The sequence below is a fragment of the Rattus rattus genome, chromosome 15 (genome assembly GCF_011064425.1).
Source record: "Rattus rattus isolate New Zealand chromosome 15, Rrattus_CSIRO_v1, whole genome shotgun sequence".
NCBI lineage: Eukaryota > Metazoa > Chordata > Mammalia > Rodentia > Muridae > Rattus > Rattus rattus.
In genome coordinates this window covers 9,757,441-9,779,626 of record NC_046168.1, presented here as the reverse complement: position 1 = coordinate 9,779,626, position 22,186 = coordinate 9,757,441, and the positions used below count along the sequence as shown (strand labels likewise).

General features: G+C 43.2%; 1 protein-coding gene across 1 annotated transcript; it reads right to left on the bottom strand.

Annotated features, from left to right (window-relative positions):
* Positions 1-122: 122 nt before the first annotated feature.
* Positions 123-21,345, bottom strand: LOC116884919 (bromodomain-containing protein 8-like). The gene is made up of 6 exons (XM_032886141.1): positions 21,043-21,345; positions 16,912-17,069; positions 9,328-9,417; positions 7,715-7,783; positions 999-1,176; positions 123-441 (listed from the first exon to the last, which is right to left on the bottom strand). Exons 1-6 carry the CDS (start codon positions 21,343-21,345, stop codon positions 391-393), a joined length of 849 nt encoding a protein of 282 aa, XP_032742032.1. The 3' UTR covers positions 123-390.
* Between the last annotated feature and the right edge of the window lie 841 nt (positions 21,346-22,186).

Here is a 22,186-nt window from a genome sequence, read left to right as displayed (position 1 = left end):
GGGTTTCCAGGAAAGCCTGGGTTTTGATACTGTGCCCCAAAAACCAAACAAAATCTTTAGTTTGCAAACTATTTATTTATAGAGAAACAAAAGGTTCAATCAAATTACTTTTAAGTCTATGCAACAAAAACGTGGGCAATATTTACATCATAAATCCAGATCTCGGTACCCTACCCCACCCCTTTAAAAAAAATACTACATTGCAAGCACCTTTGACTTCTGAGGTAGGAGGTGAGGCATTACTATCCTTATTTGGAAAAGTAGTGGAGAAGAGTAAGTTTCCACTTCTTCTCTGGCCAGTCCTAAGGAGAGCTGTAACTTGAGAAAGAATCAGACTTGTAGTTCGAGGCTAACAAAACAGGCTTCCTTGGTCCACTGGATTAGCTGCACTCATTCCAGGCTACTCAGGTCCTTCCTTTTATCCAGCCAAGTACTCAGAACCTACAGGAGGAATGCAGACAGGAAGCCATGAACCTCAAAGCCACAGAGCAAGTGTATGCAATTTTATTTATTTTATTGTCAAACAGAGAAAACTACACCTTTTAAAGTTTGATGCTTCCCAAAAGAGAAACCCTTACATGTCTCCTTGAACTCACTATGACTTCTCCTCCAAATATGGGTCAGATACATGTACATTAATGTCAACAGTCACAACAAAAGAGACATGGACAGTGGTCCAACACCTGACTGGCTTTCAACCTTACAACTCGGGCCTCTGAGAACAGAAGTATCCATCACTTGCTCATCTCCTGCCATTTTTGCTGCTGGCCTTCCCGGACATCCTTATCCCACTGTGTGTTAAATCTGGGCCCATGAGGACAAGGAGCTTCCCAGTCACAAGAGAACACCCAAGTTTACCACAGGCTCTGCCATCATCTCTGAAAAGAGACTCTAAGAACACAAGGTCACTTCCATTCCATCTTTATTCACACAGGCTTCCGAATCCCACTCCAGAATCCATGGCTCCCTGCCTTGTGGCACTCTGTGTTGTACAGTACCTGGATCTGCTCCAAGACTTCCCGCTGCATCTCCACCGCCATGTGGTATATGTGATGATCAGAGTCATTGTACATCACGGCATTTTGGAACATCAGCATCAGATCCCTCTGGAACTCAGCCATGGTGTGAATTCGTCCCTTAGACAGATTCCTTTTCAGCGTTGTTAAGTCCATGGGTCTGAGGAAGGGAGAGGAAATCAAACCTGACTATGTAAGGCCTAATGGACTGGTATTCTGGAGGAGGGAGGGAAGAGTACCATGACTTTGAGGACAGAGGGAGGTACACAGTGATTCTAAGTCAGTGTGAGTGAGAGACCCTGTTGCAGAACAGACAGGACAAACAGGCAAAAACCGTAGTGCCCATAGCAAGCTCTTGAGAACTGGGTCTTAGTGAAGTAGTGACTACAGGGCCTTGTTTTGCTTCTGTTTTCATTTCTCAACTTGATACAAACTGAGATCATCTGGGAAGAGGAAACCCCAATTAAGAAAATGTCTCATTAGACTGTCCTCCGGGCATGTAGGAGCTGTTTTCTTTGGTTTGGTTTGGTTTGTTTGGTTTTGGTTTTGGATTAATGGTGCATCTGGGAGAGTCCAGCCCACGGTGGGTAGTGCTACTCCTGGGCAGGTGGTCCTGAGTTCTGTAAGAAAGCAGGCTGAGCAAGCCACAAGCAGGCTGGTGAGCAGCGTCCTCCATGGCCTCTGCTTCGGTTCCTGCCTCAGGTTCCTGCTCTGAGTTTCTGTCCTGACTTCCCTGAATGATGGCCTATAAGCAGTAATAAAACCTTTTTTCCCAAGTTGACTTTGGCCATGGTGTTTACCACAGCAATGGAAATCAAACTAGAAAGTAGCAAAGATAATACTTTTCACACAATAATAAAACAGCAGATCACACCTGATCCTTTATAAAGGTCAAGCACTACGCTGAGCACATTCCATAGTAAATCACTCTCTCAATGAACACACAATGTAGGCATTACTTATCATCATCATTATCATTTTAGAAGCAGTGGATATTGAACCTAGGATAGCAGTTCTCAACCTATATGTCACAACCCCTTTGGGGATCGCATATCAGATGTCCTGTACGTTAGATAACTTACATGATTACAATTCCAAACAGTGGCAAAAGTACAGTCATGATGTAGCAACAAAATAATTTTGGGCGGGGGGTCACAACAACCTGAGAGATTGTGATAAAGGTCACTGTATCAGGAAGGTTGAGAACCACTGCCCTAGTACCTTACACATCCTAGGCAAGTAGCTTCTCAATGAACCTTTGTCCCAGCCCTCCTTTTATATTTGTACAGACAAGGTCTTATGAAGCTGCCAGGCTGGCCTTGAACTTGCTCTTCTACTGCATTGTCTCAGGGAGTTAGCCTCTCAGGCTTGCTGACCCGAGGCCCTCTGTGACTGCTTTTTTTTGAGATGGGGGTTTGCTGGGCATGGTGGCATCACTTTCTGCCCAGCCCTTGGAAGCTGCAGGGCCGTCTGTCTTGTCATTGTTTATGCTGGCCTACACCTGGTGATATTCCTGCCTTAGCTTCCAGAGTAAGAATGGGTACCCCTGTGAGGCCTGAAGAGATGAGGTGCTGCTCCTTTCTGGCTATAACCATGGGAGCACCAAGGAGGAGAAAGGACGGTTCCTGATGTGCTATAAACTCCTATTTTTTCCCCGCTCCATCCCCTCCCACCTCATGCTATAAAATCTTAATAGAAAAAGACATTTCAGAGTTGACGACAAAGCTGCTCAAAAGAAATATTCCCAACAGATGCCTCAGGAGACAAAGAGGAAGCTTACTGTGGAAAACAACAGCAGCAAACCCACACTGTCACAAGGAACACACAGATGTACAGAGCTGAGACTCCAATGGTCAGATGGCAAGGCTAGCTGGAGACCTCTGTGTCCTTTGCAGAACTCAAATTGGCATTTGTCATCAGAATCAGAGGTGTCATTGCTGTGGTCTGAGTGTAAAATATCCCCTACCATCCATGTGTTTGAACAATTGGTCCCCAGCTGACCGAGCCACTTAAGAAAGTTGTGGAACCTTTAAAAGGTAGAGCCCTGCTGCAAGAGAAATGTCATGGGGAGCACAGACTTCATGCTCTCTCTCTCTCTCTCTCTCTCTCTCTCTCTCTCTCTCTCTCTCTCTCTCTCTCCCTGTTTCCCTGGACCAGGCAGCCTGTTCTCTCCTGTTCTATTCCTACACCTTCCATGACATGATAGACTGTATTGCTCTGAAAGTATAAGCCAAAGTAAGTCCTTTACCTCCCAAGTTGCCTTTTGGCTGGCTGGCTGGCTGGCTGGCTGGCTGGCTGGCTGGCTGGTTGATTTTTTTGAGACATAGTCTCTCAAAGTGGCTTTCCTAGGACTGTCTGTGTAGATCAGGTTGGATAGAACTCATATTGATCTCCTTGCCTCTGCTTCTCTGAGAACATGACCACACCCAGCTCTAAGTTGATTTCTTTAGAGTATTTTATTACAGCAACAGAAAGTAACTAAGTCAGAAACTGGTGCCAGGAGTGGGGCCATTGCTGTGATAAATATGACTTTAAGGTTCTTAGGTCTTTGAAACTAATTTTGGAGAGGAAACCAAATGAGCTTTGAAATCTGGGCTAGAAAATCCCTTAAATGTTATGAGAAGAGTTTTATAGGCTCTATTGGTAGGAGTTTGTAAGACACAGAGGAACTTTGTAAGGCAGAGGAAAACACAGAATGTAGGTTTCAGAGTGAACAAGAATTACGTTGGGAGCTGGGTTAGAGACCACTCAGGCTCTATTCCAGCAAAGGATTTGGATGCGCTCTGTCAATATCTGGGCACTTGAGGGAGGGTGAATTAAAAAGTCCTGGACTGATCTGTTTGTCAGAGGGAATTTCATGGCAGGAAAGCATGAGGCTGTGTACTGCTCACTGCTTTCATTCAGATCTGTATGAGGAAGGGCAGCACGTGGAACCAGAGAAATGAAACTGTGAAGCACGGCAAGGGGGGACACACAGCAGGACAAGAGTTGTAAACAAGGAGAGCAAAGGCAGCCATGCAACTTTAGCTGCTGCAAGACTAGCGCCTCTGCAGAGAGACCTGACTCTGTGCTAAGACAATAAGGTGTCTGAGATACAGGAATGACCAGGCAGCCCTGTGTGAGCTGTGAAGGACGTCTATGCTGTAATGAACTCCAGGATACTGAAATACTAGGACCCTGACGTTCCTACTGAAGACAGAGTTGACTCAAGAGGGCACTGTGTGTGCTGTGGACAGCAGGGCTGGAAAGACAGGCTACTGAGCCTTAGAGCCCAGACGGACAGCATGAGCAGCAGATGCTGCAGAGAGAGCTACAGGATTTGGTGTTTGTTCTACTGCCTCTCAATCTTGTAATGTACGTTTTAAATTTTCATTCATTTTCTCAGAGAGGAGAAAGAGTATATGTCACGGTGTGTATGGAGGCCAGAGGACAACTTGTGTTGTTGTCACATATACATATACATATACATATACATATACATATACATATACATATACATATACATATACATATACATATACATATACATACCTGAATATACATATACATATACATACCTGAATTTGTCACCACACGTGTGCCTGGTGACTTCGGTAGGCTAGAAGAGGGTGTTGGATCCTCTGGAACATTGGAGTAGTCAATGGATGTACTAACTACCTCCAGTCCCAGAGTGCGTCCAGGGATTTAATTCAAGTCATCAGGCTTGGCAGCAAATGTCTTCACCTGCTGAGTCATCTCCCCAGCCCTAACCTTTCTTCTAAGTTAGCCCTTGTTGCTAGGCCCCTCAAAATGGAATGGATGCTTTTGCAAACTTATATGGAGAAAAAGAAAGACATATCTTTCCACCCTAAACTCAAGCACACAGACACCAATTCATGAAGATGGGGTCCTTCACTTAAATCACCTCCTAAAGACTATACCTCTTCTTCTGTTTGTTTTTTTAAGTAATTTATTTTTATTTTATGTGTATTAGTGTTTTGCCTACATGCATGTCTGTAAGAGGGTGTCAGATATTCTAGAACTGGAGTTACAGACAGTCATGAGCTGTCATGTGGGTGCTGGGAGCTGAGCTCTGGTCCTTTGGGAAAGCAGTCCATCTTTTAACCACTGAGCCGTCTCTCCAGTCCTATCTGGTTTTTGGTTTGTTTTGTTCTTATTTTTTTGAAACAGGGTCTCTCTGTGTAGCCCTTGCTGTCCTGGAATGTGCTCTATAGACCAGGCTGGCCTCAAAAATCTGCCTCAAAGATCCTAAGTGCTGGGATCAAAGGCATTTGCCTCTCAAGAGGCAAACACCTCTTAATACTGTTTTGTTGGGGGTTAAGATTCAACATGGGCTTTATCTTGATAGGCTTACAAGAGCACCCATACATTGGGCTCTTTTCTTCTCAAAGGCTCAATTCAAAAGTGATGAACCTGGGGTCTGCTTTTAGATACGTTGTTCAGTAGCTGTTGATGTGGCTGGAAACACTGTTTGAGGTCCTTCTCAGACAGTGTCTAAAGACTTGGAGTATGACCAGATCTTTGTTCTCAGAGAAACTATTACAAAACCCGTCATAACTGCCATATATTACTGGAAATTTAGGGAGTTCTGCCAGGGTTGCCATGTGTTACCAGTGAAACGGAGTTCCCCCAGTGACCCACTTCTTCCAGTGTTGCTCACTATTCTAAAATTTACACAGCTAGGGCTACACATAGAAACCGTGTCTTGAAAACAAACAAAAAAGTTTCATAATTTTCCATTGTATGTGCCGCTAGCTACACACCAAGTACTCAAATGTCTGGGTCTGTGGAGGGCACTTAAAGTAACACTGTTCACTCCCTTTCTCCGTAAGTTCACAGGGCAACTGTCAATCTGAATACATTCAGTCCAACTTCAAAAATCCCATAGTTCCCACAGTGATAACACTCTCAAGGTTCAGAAATCTAAATCTGAACTATCTAAAACTCAGACTCTCGTCTGGGACAGGGCTTTACTGTGTGGCTGTCCTGGGAGGAAGAGACTAGCTGTCTCATCACCAAGCCTGTAGGCACTTTTATCTTAGACTTTTCAGGTTGCAAATCCATGGGAAATGAATTTCTGTTGTTCGTAAATTATTCATTTAGTGGCATTTTATTATAGCTCAAATGGGTGTGTGTGTGTGTGTCCATATATGTATCTGTGTATTTGTGAGTGTATGTGTGTGAATGTGTGTGTGCATGTGACTGTGTATGAGTGTGTGTGTATATATGAGTGTGTACCTGTGTATGTGTGTGTGTGTGTGTGTGTGTGTGTGTGAGAGAGAGAGAGAGAGAGAGAGAGAGAGAGAGAGAGAGAGAGAGAACCTGCCCACAGGAAAGCCAGAGGTTGACATTAGTGTCTTCCTCAGTTGTTCTGTGGCTGACCCTAGAGTTCACTGTTCTATCCAGACTGGCTGGGATCTTCCTGTCTTCACGCCACAGCAATGCAACTGTAGGTAGGTGCCACTGCCCCTGGGCCTAGCTTTTTACATGGTGCTGGGGACCCACTCAGATCCTCATGACAGCAAGGTCAACACTCACTGACAGAGGCAGACTCCATTATGGCAATGTTTTAGATGTACTATGCTAACATCCAAAACTCTTCACTTAGCCAATGTTTTTAATTTCTATTTAACATCTTTATTTAACATGTCTAAAACTATCTTCCTGAATGAACACAGGGACTCCCTTAAAATTTCCTTTAAGAAAATATTATCAAATGTGGAAGGACCTGGGGATTGGTGCACACATATGTAATTGTAGCACTGTGTAGACTGAGGCAGATACATCTCCAGTTAGACAAATGGCAAACACATTTTAAAACAAACATTAACAACACCTGTAAATCTTGTACTCAAGAGGTAGAGAGGCTCAGGGGCGGGGGGAGTTCAAGATCATTGTCAGCTAAGTTTGAGCTCACCCTGGGGTACATTGTCTCAAAAACCTATAATCTCAGTCAGCAGAGAAGCAGAATGGGAGGAAATGGAACCCACAAGTTTAAAATCAATGTAGATAATGTTGGGGCAGAGAGCAGAAAGCATATTAAAAATTTTTAAGTCAGAGCTTCACTGGCTGTAGAGTATATCTTAAGTTTGTGAGTACCATAAATAAGATAAGTAGCCCAGGGCTGGAGAGATGGCTCAGTGGTTAAGAGCACTGGCTGCTCTTCCAGAGGTCCTGAGTTCAATTCTCAGCACCACAACCATCTGTAGTGGGATCTGATGCCCTCTTCTGGTGTGTCTGGTGATAGTATACTTATATATCTTTAAAAGTAGTAAGTAGCCCAATAGAAAATAGACTGAAAAGACAGATAAAAGCCTGTACTCACTTCACTCCCTTCAGACTTAGAAGCAGAAGAATTAGGAATTCAAGGTCAACTTTAACTATGAGGCCAGCCTGGGCTACATGCAACCCACAAGACAAAAACAACAAAGAGCTGAGCCAGCCTGGGGTTGTAGCACAGCTGACAGTGCTTACCGAGGACGCACTAAGCCCTGGGTCTAACCTTCAGCGCCTGGTTATAAGCCTATGATCCCAGAACTCAGGAACTGGAGTCAGGATGGTCAGAAGGGCAATCAAGGCCATCCTCAGCTATCTGGTCAGTTTAAGGCTACCCCGGGCTCTAAACAAACAAACAAACAAACAAAATAAATAAATAATAAAAAGTCGACCAACCTTTGCCTTGGCCCCTTCCTACTGACCTTTTCACCACATCCTTGTATCCTGGGGCCTGCTTTTCTGACACAGGTTTCAGAAATGGGCTGCTAAACCTGTTGAGAAACAAAGCCGCGTGGGTGGAGAAGCCGCTGCTGAGTCAGTCGTAAAGAGACGGGCTAACAGAGCTAGGCATGGTGGCCCTGCAGCACTAAGGCAGCTGAGAGAGGAGGATCACCAAGAACTGGAGGCCTGCCTCGCAACAGCATATGACTTCTAGTTCTAGGTGAGCCAGGCTACAGAGCCAAACCAAACAAGCAGCAATGATGACGTATGTCTTCTTGTTGACGTCCCAAACAGGGGCAGGGGGTCCAACCTGCAAAATATTTTACTATTATTATAGTCTTCTCTCTCCTCTTCTCTCTCTTAATTCTTTTGAGACAGGTTTTTTATTGTAGCCCTGGCTGTCCTGGAACTTGCTTTGTAGACCAGGCTGGCAGGCTGGCCTCACAGAGCTCCCCTGCCTCTGCCTCCTGAGTGCTGGGATTCAAGTGTACCACCCATGCCATGCCTGGCTCATAGCAATCTTTTTAAATTAAGGGCTCAAAAATTGGTTCAAGTTTTCCAAGATCCTGATTTTTAGTTTCCCTTTTAAAAATATTTATTTCATGTTATGTGTATGAATGTTTTGAGTCCAAATAGATATGTGTACATGTATGTAGTGCCCACAGTAGCCATAAGAGGTTGTCTGATGCCATGGAACTTGAGTGCTGGGCACTATGGGTGCCGGGAACTGAACCCATGTCATTTGCAAGAGCAGCTAGTGCTCTTACCTGCTGAGCTTTCTCTCTCTCTAGTCATTTGTTCGTTTTGAGGCAGGGTCTCATGTAGCTCAGGCTAGCCTCAAACTTGCTATATCGCAAAGGATGACCATGTATTTCTGATTCTCTTACCTTGACTCCTTAAGTGCTGGGACTATAGGTTTATACCTGTATACAGGTGTATGCAACACTGAGGGTTAAATCTGGGGCTTCATGATGATAGGCAAGCATTTTACCAACTGAGCCATGCCCATTGTCGGAAAGAAAACCTACCATATGGGAGGAGATATATATATATATATATATATATATATATATATATATATATGTGTGTGTGTGTGTGTGTGTGTGTGTGTGTGTGTGTGTATGTGTTTATATATATATATGTATATATATGATATGTCATATATATAACACAAAATACATATTAGGAATAAATTTCTAGAGGCAATTCAAATAGCACAGCAATGACTTCTTATAAACTAATGAAACATCTGTAGGTCTCAACCATGGCTTGGTTTTTAGTTTGGGGACTCTGTTTTGTTTTGAGACAGAGTCTCCTGCAGTCCAGGTCTGTCTCTAACTAGGATGCCCTTCAGCTCCTGATGGTCTACTCCCCTCTCCCTAAGGCTGGGGTGGTAGCTTGTGTGGCCCCGGCCAGTGTTGGCTATGCTCAGATGAAACCTAGGGCTTCATGCACACTGGGCAGGTGGCACATCACCAGCTAAACTGCAACCCACACCCCACTGTGGCTCGTATGAGGGACGGACAGATCCACTGCTGTGCTCAGATCCAAGGATGGTTTTGGTTCCGGAGATAGTCTCCCTTTGGAAACCTACCTGTGACTGGCAATCATCTTCCAGACTTGCAGAAGAGTCTTCTTAAATAAGAAATGATCCTGAGTAGGATCACCTTGGCTTAGGTCACTCCTACAGAATACATGACAGAAAAGAGACAGTCGCTTCATAAGTGGTGCTGTGTCGCACTCGCTGGGTAATGAGGCTTTCTCAAGCCATAGTGCTCCTAATTAAACATTTGAAGGACTAGATTATCATAGGTATGAAAATTACTTACTATTTTATAAAGGAGAGTAAACTATATATATATTTTTTAATTTTTATGCGCCTCTGTGTGTGCCTGTGTGAATTTATGTGCATCAAGAATGAACTGGTCCCAGTAGAGCACAGTAGGGCGCCCGGGATAGTGGAGTTACAGATGGTAGTGAGCTGCCTCTTATGGAAGCTGGGAACTGAACCCAGGTCCTCTACAGGAACAACAAGGGCTCTTAACTGCTGAGCCATCTCTCTCCAGCCACAATAAACTATGCCACGACTTCCCAATGAAGTGGTTACGTTCGTTGGCTTGTTTCACATTTCTCTTTGTTTCTTTAGAGATAGGGTCTTGTATAAAACAGCTGACCTTGAACTAGCTATGTAACTGAAGATGCCCCTGAACTACTATACTTCCCTTCCTCCATATTTTACAATGTTTGAATCATAAGCTTATGCCACCATGCTGAGTAGGAATTCACCACAACTCTCTAATTGTGCCCTTTTCCTTTCTTCTTTTTCTCCCCCAGCCCCAGTATTTGGAGAAAGGGTTAGCTATGTAGTCAGGACTAAAAATCTCTGCTTACATCCAGGCAGTGGTGGCACACACCTTTAATCCAAGCCTGGTCTACAGACTGAGTTCCAGGGCAGCCAGAGCTACACACCCAGTCTTGAAAGACAAACAAAAACAATGAAACAAACAAGCAATTCCACTGTTTAGTCCAGGATGTCCATAAACCGTTCAACCTCCTGAATCTCCAGTTTCCCAAATGCTGGGATTGCAGGTGTCTGTCTGGCTCACCTGTGCCTTGTCTACTCCTGCTCAGTGCACCTGTGCCTTGTCTACCCCTGCTCAGTGCACCTGTACCTTGTCTAAGACTCCTGCTCAGGGCACCTGTGCCTTGTCTACTCCTGCTCAGTGCACCTGTGCCTTGTCTAAGACTCCTGCTCAGTGCACCTGTGCCTTGTCTAAGACTCCTGCTCAGTGCACCTGTGCCTTGTCTACTACTGCTCAGTGCACCTGTGCCTTGTCTACTCCTGCTCAGGGCACCTGTGCCTTGTCTACTCCTGCTCAGTGCACCTGTGCCTTGTCTACTCCTGCTCAGGGCACCTGTGCCTTGTCTACTCCTGCTCAGTGTACCTGTGATTGTACAGAACCAATCTATAAAGTGGTTTTTGAAGTGGGCATGGTGGCACATACCTATAACCCAGCACTTTGGAGGTAGAAGCAGGAAAACCAGAGGTTGAAGGCTACAGAATGAATTGAAGGCTAATCTGGGCTACATAAGATGCTGCCTCAAAGGAAAAAAAGTTTTTGTACAGTGTTCTTTTTTAAGTACATATAACCACCTGACACATATTCCTCATATATCAAAGAATTCTGTTTTTATTCTGTTTTTAATAAGAATTCTAAAACTATTTCTCTTTTTCTCTTTTTTCTTTTTTCTCTCTCTCTTTTTTTCTCTCTCTCTCTCTCTTTCTTTCTTTCTTTCTTTTTCTTTCTTTCTTTCTTTCGATACAGGATTTCTCTGTATAGCCCTGACTGTCCTGGGACTCTCTCTATAGACCAGGCTAGTCTTGGACTCATAGATCCTGTTACCCCTGCCTCCAAGTACTGGGATTAAAGGTGTGTGCCACCAACTAGATGTTTTTCCTTTTCAGTCTCTCTGTATGCCACACGAGGCAGGCAGGTTTAGCAATCCGGAACTTCATTTCTTTGGTCTATACATATTCCAACCATTTTTCTAGGAAGCACTTGGCAGTCTAAGGCCCTTACCTGAATGCACTATGTACACATCCTTCCCTGAACAATGTCCCTAGAAACCTGTCAGCAGCCTGGGACCTCCCCTACTTTCATCAGGCTGCATGAACTTGCTTTACACAATAGAAATACACTATTCCCCCTAGCAACCCTCTTAATAATGGCCACCCTCTGCTTTCTATTCTAACACATTCTCAGGTGGGCCCATTTGCTCTAGACTAGTTCTGGGTGCAAATGGTGTTGCTCTGTTCTAGAGATTAAACCCAAGCCCTCATGCATGCTAGTCAGTAGCCCTCAGCTCTCTTCTGTATAGGAATCTTAGCTGTTTTGGGTTTTTCCTAATTTCTTTGTGTGTGTGTGTGTGTGTGTGTGTGTGTGTGTGTGTGTGTGTACGTGTACACATGCATGTGTGTGCCCAAACTTATGAAGGTTAGAGGGCAACTTGAAGGAGTTCTCTTCTTCCACCATGTGAGAGACTCATCCTGAGGATTGACCTCAGGTTGTCAGCTGGCAGCAAGCCCCTTTACACACCGAATCCTCTCTCTGAGCTTGTTTTTCATTTATTTATTTATTTATTTAGGCACTAGGACTTCTTGTTTTCTGGGCAAGCACTCTATCACCAAGCTATAACCTTAGCTTCATAATCGTTAAAAAATACCTACTATAAATTCATTTCTCTGTATGATACTTCCTACCCTGGGCTAAATTCTTCTAATTTTGCTTTTCTTCCAAGATACAACAGTTCAGTATTTCATCTCACCTTACAATTTTCCCAGTTGAAATTTTTTCTGCTGAGCCAGGTGGAGGTGGCGCACACCTCAGTCTCAGGGCTCAGGAGGCAGAGGCAGGTGGATCTCTGAGTTTGAGGCCAGCCTGGTCTACAGAGTGAGTTCCAGAACAGCCAGGGCTACACAGAGAGACCCTGTGTCAGGGTAGAGGGTGGAGGGAGAAAGAAAAAAATGTTTTATGTTTACTCCAAAGTTAAAGTCTATGTTATATATCCACATTATATACTGTATCATCCCCTCGAAAACATTCTCTTAACACTTAAATTTCCACATTCTCTAAATCAGGCATGGTAGCACATCTGTAGTTCCAGTACTTGGAAGGCAGAAACAGGAAGATCAGAAGTTCATCATCCTTGACTACACAGTGAATTCAAAGCTAACCTGGGCTACATGAGACCCTGTCTGACGATGGAAAAAAAATCACATTATCATTTTGCATTGTATACCAAACAGTATACATCTATGTGATACTACAATTCTTATTATCTATTCAGTTTTAATAATTTTATGAATACAATAGTTCACCTGTATCTAGATTCAATTTTCAGATTTATCTTATATTTAATTTGGTGTGTACAAATGTTTTGATTGCATATATATATATATATATATATATATATATATTACTATTTGTCTCTCTGATAGCCATGGAGGTCAGCAAGGCATCGGATCTATTGGATCCCCTAGAACTGGAGTTACAGATGTTTTTGAGCCACGTTGTGGGTGCTGGTAACTAAACCCTTGTCCGCTACTAGAGCAGCAAGTACTTATAACTGAGGATTTATTCCTCTAGCCCCACCTAAATCATTTACTAATTTATTTTGAGATATGGTCTGTGTATCCCTGGCTATCCCAGAACTTGCTATGTAGATCAGGCTGCCCTTGAACTCACAGAGATCCCCCTGCCTTTATATCCTAAGAGCTGGGGTTAAAGGCATGCGCCACCACACTTGGCCTCACCTGGATCTAAATCGTGTACCCCCAAATCATATAATTTTACTGTGATCTTTACTCAATGTATTCCTAAAAGCTATTATTTACCCAAAACACCACACTATTCAAATAAGACATTTAAAGCACAAATTTCTTTTCTTTTTTCCTATTTTATTTATTTTTTAAGATTTTATTTTTGTTCTGTAAGTCTGTGTGTTTCTGTGTACATGAGTGCAGTGCCAGAGAAGGCCAGAAGAGGGCATCAGACTCCCTGGCGCTGAGTTACAGGTGGTTGTGAGCCTCCGGAAAAGGGTGCTGGGAATCGAGCCTGGGTCTTCTGCAAGAGTAGCAGTAGCAAGTGTTCTTAACTGCTGAGCCTTCTCTCCAGCCATTCCTATTTTATTTAACGTTTTTATTAGCATATTTAATTATACATAATAATGGGTTTCATTACATTTTCATACATGCACATTAATATATTTCAGTCATATTCACCATCCCTCACCATTTCTTGTCCTCCCCCGACTCCTGCTAATCTCCTTCCTTTCCCCAGATAGCCTCACTTCTACGTGTGTGTGAGTGTGTGCGTGTGTGAGTGTGCATGTGCATGTGAGTGTGTGTGTGCGTGTGCATGTGTGCGTGTGTGCATGTGTGTGTGTGTGTGCATGTGTGTGTGTGCATGTGTGTGTGTGTGTGTGTGTGTGTGTGTGTGTGTGTGTGTGTGCAAAGTGTGTGTGTGTGTGTGTGTGTCCCACGAATGTCATTAGGTCTGTTTACAGGAGGGTGGGTGGGAAATGTGTTTATAGTAGCATGAGTGCCTTAAGTCTTTGATCACTCAGACCAAATTAACAACAGCTCCTTTGAACTAGATTGTAGAACTTCAGTTATACATTTACATAAGTATTTAATGTAGCCACTGTACTATGGAAGGTTTTATAAGCTCAAAATTAAACCAACTATGCACATTTTAAGAATTTCTGTCTTGCCTTTATTTTACCTATATGGAGATATATCAAGCAACATAAATAATAAAAGCAAGGGAGTAGACAGTACTTGTGTGGTAGAAGTGGAACCCAAAGGGCTCAGTTTCTCTGGTCTCCGTCTGTGGGGACTAAGGAGTGAGAGAGAAGAGTCTGGAGACTGTGTTGTTTTCCAACGCTAGAGCAGTCTGTGAGCATGCTAGCCTAGAGCTCTATCAGTGAGCTCTACCTCCACCTGCCCACTGCAGGGCTGCTGTTTGACAAAGGGTCAACCCGGGAGCTAGTGAACTCTGGGATTGGGGTATGAGACCTCAAGCCCGGCTTTGTGACAGAGTTTTAGAGGAGTTTTAAACTTCTGCTTTAACATAAGAATTCAACTTTCTATCTCTCCTTTGGTAATTGGCCAAGCCTATACCCTCACCTAGAGGGGGAAGCAGCAGGATCAGAAGTGTGAGCTCCTTCTTACCTACATACAGAGCTCCAGGCCAGCTTGGGCTGCATGAGACCCTGCTCAAAAAGTAAGCCAAATGGGTATTTGGTCAGCAGACATCACTACTGCTGTGCTATTGCTTTCTTTCCTTTCCTGCCTCCTCCCTCCTTTCTTCTTTCCTTTTTTTCCTTCTTCTTTCCTTTAGATACAGAGATATATGCATTTTTTTAATGAACTGAAACATTCCATTTTGAATGGAAACTCCTTAAAGACTCAGGAAGTTGCCAGGTATGCTGGCACATGATAGAGCTAGATGGATCTGTGAGCTCGGACCAGCCGCATCATATAGGATGTTTCAGGACAGCCAGGGCTATGTATGTTTGAGACCTTGTCTCAAAACAAACGAATGAACAAACAAACAAACGAGACTTGGGGAATTCTAAAGGAGGCTCATTAAGCTCGGTAAGCAAATAATTGGCAAATCTCAGGACTGGCAAACTTCAGAACTGAAGATTCACAGGACACTCTCCTGCCCCCGCACCGCCACATACACACACACAGTTATATAATTAGTAAGGACTTCTGAGGAGACTCCAATTTATTGAGCTACCTACAGAAAGATCCAAGGTTTCCTCTTACACAAGTTATTACCCAGTGTGGGAAGAGTTTCAGTGAACCAGCTGCCTTTGTGATGTCCATTCTCCTGTAAGGAACCCCTCCCCTGTTTTTCAGTAAATGACCCTAGCAAACGCCTTAGTTCTCCAGGTTGGACTCTGGTGGTCCCATTCCTTTGTTCTGTTGTCAGTTCAGAACAAAGTGAAGTAGGTGATTTTGTTCACACTTCCCAGTAATAACGTCACATGAGAACAGGCTCGTTATGCAGTTCAGAGCATCAGCCTCTCAGAGTCGGGGATCACTGCCTGCCCACACCGACATAACTGGCTGGTTTGTGCTTTCTAGTAACCAGTTTGAGCAAGACATGGTGGAGCACACTTGTAATCCCAGAACCGAGGAGCCAAGAGGCCAGAGGAGCGTCACAAGCACAGGACAGCAAGAGTTGCCTAGTAAGACCATTTTTTTCCCCAAAATAAATAGATAAAATACGGTCTTCAGTGCCTCAATTACACATAAAAAATAGGACAATTAAATAACACTTTCCCAAGACATGTGCAAGATAAAGGGAAAACATAAACATAATCTTAACAAGCCAGGTGGGGGCGATGGTTCCCAACATTGGAGGAGAGAACTAAGAGGATCAGCATTTCACGTTCACCCTCAACTACTTAGCTATTTTGAAGCTAGCCTGGAGTACATGAGATCCTGTCTTAGGGGAAAATGTAATCATTTTTAAAGACATTTATCTATAAGATTAACTAATTTTGAGAAGGGCTTTATCTATAGCTCTGGCTGTCCTGGAACTCACTCTGTAGACCAGGCTGGCCCTGAACTTTCAGCAATCTTCCTACCTCTGCCTCCCCGATGCTGAGATCACAGGATGCATTCCTGGCTCTGCTTCAATAGTTTCTTGGATTTCTTGTTTGGTTTGCTTTGGTTTTTGGTTTTTTGAAACAAGGTTTCTATAGATAGCCCTCGCTGTCCTGGAACTCACTCTGTAGATCAGATTGGCCTCAAACTCAGAGATCTTCCTGCCTCTGCCTCCTGAGTGCTGGGATTCAAGACTGTGCCACCACTGCCCAGCCTGTTCAATAGTTTTAGAAAAATGGATATTTTTATAATAATAGATCACTTAGCATCATTTCTGAAGTAAATGAAACTAGTAATTATTGAGAAGGTTAATTTGTGAAAAAGACTCAATTTTCCCCCTTTTCACAGTGCTGGAGATTGAACCTAGAACTTTGCATCTACTAAGCTGGTGTTCTGCCACTGAGCTACATACCCCCATGACTAATGTCAGCAAACGGCTTTAACAACGTTCATTTACTCATACACGTATGGGTGTCTTGTTTGCATGTATGTAGTAGTATTGCGTATGTGCCCAGTACTGAAGGTCGGAAGTGGGTGTCATTTCCCCTGGAACTGAAGTTAAGGGCAGTTGTGAGCCACAAGGTAGGTGCTGGGAATTGAACCCAGGTCCTCTGCAAAAGTAGCAAGTACTCTCAATCACTGACCAATATCTCCAGTTTCAAACAGGCTTGTTTTATAATAGAATAGCATATAAACCTCTATTTATAGTACATCAAAAATTGAACCTAAGCTCAAGAGGTCAGACTAGCCTTAGTAACATGAGAACCTTGTTCAAAAATTTACACTTGTAAATTCCTTCTAAAAAACTTATAAAACAATTTATTTCATAGTAATGAACTCAAGTAATTATAAAGAGAAATAAACACAGTGTGAGTCCTAACGCCCGTGGAGGAAGATCTATGTTAGAGGTCCTAGCAGTGCTGGGGTTCCACGCAGGACCTTGAGTGTGTTACACAAGCACTCTACCATTCAGCTGCACCCCAGCCCTATACTTACAGTTGTGAGGAGTTACTACAGTTGTAAAGGATATTCACAAGGGGAGCTTCCTGAACTCGGACGCCATCGCGACCCTCACCTAAAGGGGGCGTGTCTTCTCCGTCTGAAGCGTCCCCTTCACCCTGGCCGGTCTCTTTGGAGTCTTGCAGAGCCTCCTCCTGGGAAATCCAAGAAGCACGAGAAACTTTAGAGTGCTGCTGTCTGCATCATAATTTTACTTACATGGAGTAAATGAAAACAGACCTTAATGTAAGAAGAGGCCAATTCTGTGACGATACCAGAAAAATTAGAGAAAGGTGACTTTAGTAGACAAATCGATAAAGTTTTCAATGATAATCTGAACAATTTTAAAATGGCTTCAAAATGAAAAAGCCAATTTACTTAGTTCTAAGTTTGACATTGACCTCTATAAGAAAAAACAACAACAAACAAACCCCCAAAAAAACAAAACAAAGAAAAAACAACCCTCCACTATAACCTGTGGTCTTAAAATCAGCTATTATAGCTGGTCAGATAATATCAACAATGAGATTCCAAATTTGCTGATTATGTACTAAGACAACTGTTAGGATAAAAATGACAAGATTTTGGAACATGGGGGAAGCTAAATAACAAGAGGGTGTGTAGCTAGCTAGGGCACATTGAACTATGGCTGTAGGCCAGTACAGGGCTCAACTAGCATGCTTGAAGGTCTAGATTCTATCCTCGACATGAAGAAAAGAAACTAAAATAGGCCTCAGCAGGCTCTTGTCAACCCCTGCGTATGTATGGACACCTCCCTGAGAGGTACAAGCAGTCCCCATTGCCCTTTCCCCGAGAAACTCTTCAATGTTAGGTATTTGATGTTTCCACAAATTCCCACACTTAATGCATATAGTTGTTACAAACTAAACTGTGGGTAAAGACATCTTTTAAGAAAGTCGCTGTCTATTCCAGGAAAGAGACCACCTCAAGTGCCCCAGCACAGGCTATGAGGTTAAGACTTCAAAGAGGTTAAGAGATCAAAACTTCTAAGGCTAGATACTAGGGGCAACTGGTTATTGCCACTTAGTCTAGACTTTCACTCTGAAAGGTGAATTTTCTGCTTTTTTTTTTTTTTTTGTAGCAGAAAACAATCCTCTATTTTGGGGGGGTAAATGTTACTTGAGTACATAGAACAGGTTGCAGCTAAGAGCAGAGGGATGTCAGGGGCAATGTCAGGAGAAGACAACTCCTGCATATAATCTACAGCAAGATTTTTTTGTTTTTGTTTTTGTTTATGTAGACAAGGCTTCTCTGTGTAACCCTGGCTCTCCTGAACTTGACTGTAGACCCGGTTGGCCTTGAACTCAGAGATCTGGCTACCTCTGTCTCTGGAATGCTGGGATTAAAGGCATTCACCATGACTGCCTGGCAATAACAGTTACTATTCATTGTGCTTGACATGAGTTGTCTTTTCCGTTTATTTTTATTATATTTGTATATTTGTATACATGCATCTCTCTCTCTCTCTCTCTCTCTCTCTCTCTCTCTCTCACACACACACACACACACACACACACACACACGGGAATATGTGGAGATCAGAAGACAACTTTCACAGCAGTCCCTTCGCTCCTTCTAGTGTGTTGGTTCTGGGGATTGAACCTGGGTCTTCAGCCTTGGTAGCACACACCTTTAGCTGCTGAGCCATCACACAGGCCATTATTTTCCTATTTAGCTATTTACTTTTTTATTGGTCTGAAACAGGTCTTACTGTCTTGGCCAAGCAGATCTCAATCCTTAAATTCAAATGATTCTTGTACCTCTGCCTCCTGAGTAGCTGGGACTATGGGTTTGCATCACTAAGGCCACTGAATTGTCTTGTTTGCCTGTTTGCATCCCAATCTTATTTATTTCAAGGTGTAGCTGAGGATAACCTCAAATGTCTGATCACCCTGCTGCCATCTCTTGGCTGCTGGGATTGCAGCTGTGCAACATCACACCCTTCCGGTTTAGCACAATGGATCAAACCCAAGGCTTTATGTATGTATGCTAAGCAAGCAGCCTACAAGCCGAGCTCACCCCTAGCCCTGCTTGTGTTTTAAGACAGAGTGTCATGTAGCCCAGACTAGTTTGAAATTCACTGTGTAGCAAAGGACGACCTTGAACTTCTGATCCTCCTGCCTCTGCCGTCCTTGTGCTAGGATTACAAGGGTGTGCCACAAAGTCTGGCTGAATCCTTACATTTGAATCACACACACACATACACACACACACACACACACACACACACACACACACACACACACACACAGAATCTTCAAAGTAGAACACTAATCTGTTTGGAGCAGAGAAAACAGAGGTTCTAAATATCCAGCAACATATTGAAGATCATATGGCTAAAACTGGTGCTAAAGCCAGACTTTAGACACAGGAATGTTATCTAAGTCTTTGTGGTTAAGCCTGGTGTTCTAGCCACTCTGTTCCACCACCCTGTGAAGACCAGGTAATAGAAGCGTTACCTCGCCCTCTCTGCAGGTAGCCCCTTTATGGCATAGCTATGTGCAGGGACAAGAGGTGCCTCTGGCATCCCACATTCTCTCAGGACTCTTCACACTACGTCCAGCTTTGCTCTTCAGTCTGCCTGCAGCGCTCTTCTTTCACCTTGGGTTCTCGCTACCCTTCCCTCCTACTGCCAAGTACCAGACGAAGGGCAGCGGTCTCACTGGATTATTTCTTGCTAATGCACAATGACTCCATTAAATAAATAAGCTACCTGTAATCAAAGTTTATTAGTAGATGCATAGGACAGCAGTGGAAACCAGCACCATACATTAATAGTGCCACATGCTCTCACTGTCAGTCTTACTAAGCCTAAGATGGGAAATAGATTTAACCTAGCCAATCGCTCAGTCACTAAATTGTATTAAACGCACTGGGTTAGTTGTTGGGGTCGTTATGATGAATGTGTAGATATAGTTCTTGGCTCTTTCAGATTAAATTATAGTATAACTATATGTCTACATACATATAATTATACTATGATTAATTGGGAAGGGCTGCCAAGAAAACCTGAAATCTACTCCTTCTATAGAAGCGGCAATATTTGAACTAGATGTTACTGAACCTGATATAATTCTCTCCATTATGTTCAGCTATAGAATGAATATAAACTCACGGTCTTAATCTGTTGGTCCCCTGCCCTTAACCAAGGCAATGACACTTGAACAAATGGCAAGGACGGCCATCATAAGGCAGCCCTGCACATAAAAATTCTACTCCCTGAGACCCAGGGTCCTAAAGATTGTGGATTAGTTGCAAACTACACATTTAGTGTATATTCTATATCAGAAGCAAGTGCTAGGGGCACAGCGATCAATCAACCACTGCCATGGTGGGATTTGTATTTTGATTTTGATTTTTCTGGGGTTGGTGGTGCACACCTTTAGTTCCAGCACTTAGAAGTCAGAGGCAGACAGATCTGTTTGAGACCAGCCTGGTCTACATAGTGAGTTCCAGGACAGTCAAAGTTATATAGTGAGACACTATCTCAAAGAAACACATACATACATACATAATACATAATACATACATACACACGTATATACATACACACATACACAATACATACATACACACAATACATACATCATACCTACACACACATACATACATACATACATACATACATACATACATACATGCATACATAAAAAGACTTTTATTTACACGTGTGTGTATTTGAGTCATGACACATGTATGCTGGTGTTTCAGAAGCCAGAAGAGGGTATGGGATCTCCTGGAGCTAGAGTTACAGGCATTTGTGAGCTGCCTGCTGTGTGTGCTGAGAACCCTTCTCTGCAAGAGCAGCATTGCTCTTAGCCACTCAGGGATCCCTTTAGTGCCTGAGCTTTGGTTTTTGTAAGCAATGTTGAGAGTAAGTAATAGGGACATTCAAGATAAGCATTCTGGTGGAAAGCTGGTGGGACACGGCGGTATACACCTTAAGATTCCAGGCCTTGGAAAGCTGAGGGATTAAAGAGTTCCCAGGGCCAAGTGGCTAGATCTGATCGCAAAAGGAAAGACAAGAGAAGGAGAGGGGGAGGGGGAAGGAGAAGGGGAAGGGAAAACATAAGGTCTTTCTAGCTATAGAAACAGTAGCTTCATTACCTCAGAGAGGAGGTGCAGGAGGTTCTGCTGTGTGTCTTGTTCTTCCTGAGGTTCTCCACTCTCCATATCGTCCACAAGCAGCTCACTAGATTCTCTCTCGGGACTGCTTTCCTCTAGTTCATCAGCCTCTGCATCTGCATCCTCACTGTCCTTCCAGCTGCCCGCATCAAGATCCAGACTGGAGTCCCAAGAGCTGAAGAGGGACCTGCAGTCATTGCTCAACTCAGAGTCATCAGGATAGTCTTGTCCAGAATCCAACCAAACCCACTCACACCCCACCTGTAAACACACAGAAAAATGCATTACTTTTTAAAAACAAATTCAATCAAATTAACACTCCCATTACACCCTTATCTCCCAGGTTCATAGAAATGCCTATTAGGAGGCATAACAGCTAGCTAAAGGGAGACATTAGATAAAGATTTGTATGTCTTCTTGTTTATATTACCCCATTTTACAACTTGGATTTGTTCATACACCAGAAGAAGAGAAAGAATTAGAATATAGCTGGCTTAAAAGACTTGCTTTACCACAAATCACCCATAAACTCAAAGACAATAAAAAGGGTTTCCTCAGTGTATACCAATTTTAACTTATTAATCATTAGTTTCAAAACACTCATGGTTACCTTTGGCATCCATCTGGTCTATCTGACTGTCAGAATAAAAACAGAAACACTTGTTTTATTCATTTGTTCATTCATTTATTTGGAAATTTTAAAGATTTTTTTTAACGTGGTGTGACTGTGTGTTTGAGTGAATGAATACATGTGCAGTCCATGGGGGCCAGAAAAGGAAGGGATTGGATCCCTTGCATTACAAGTGGTGGCAAGAACCTGATGTAGGTTCTGGGAATCAAACTCAGGTCTTCTGGAAGAACAGCAAGCACTCTTTCAACATGTCGATTCATCTCTCCAGCCAAAACACAGATTTTTACCACCTTCTCTTGTTCATTTCACTTCCTTTTTCTTTTTTCTTTCTTTTAGACAGGGTCTCATGTAGACTGACCTCACATTCAGTAGGTAGCTGAGAATGACCTGGTTTTATTTGGTGCTACAAATGGAATCCAGGGTTTCCCTGCAATGTTACATGACCTAGCTACATTCCTAGCATCTAGCTACAGCTTTCAACAAGTCTTCTTTTCT

Bases quoted from the DNA above. Each gene is read 5' to 3' on its own strand.
- LOC116884919 (XM_032886141.1), bottom strand. From the start codon at position 21,345: ATGCATTTTTCTGTGTGTTTACAGGTGGGGTGTGAGTGGGTTTGGTTG. The intron at 17,070-21,042 runs GTAATGAAGCTA...TGGATTTCCCAG, and splicing joins TCCTGCACCTCCTCTCTGAG to GAGGAGGCTCTGCAAGACTC. The intron at 7,784-9,327 runs GTAGGTTTCCAA...GTTTCTCAACAG, and splicing joins AAGATGATTGCCAGTCACAG to GTTTAGCAGCCCATTTCTGA.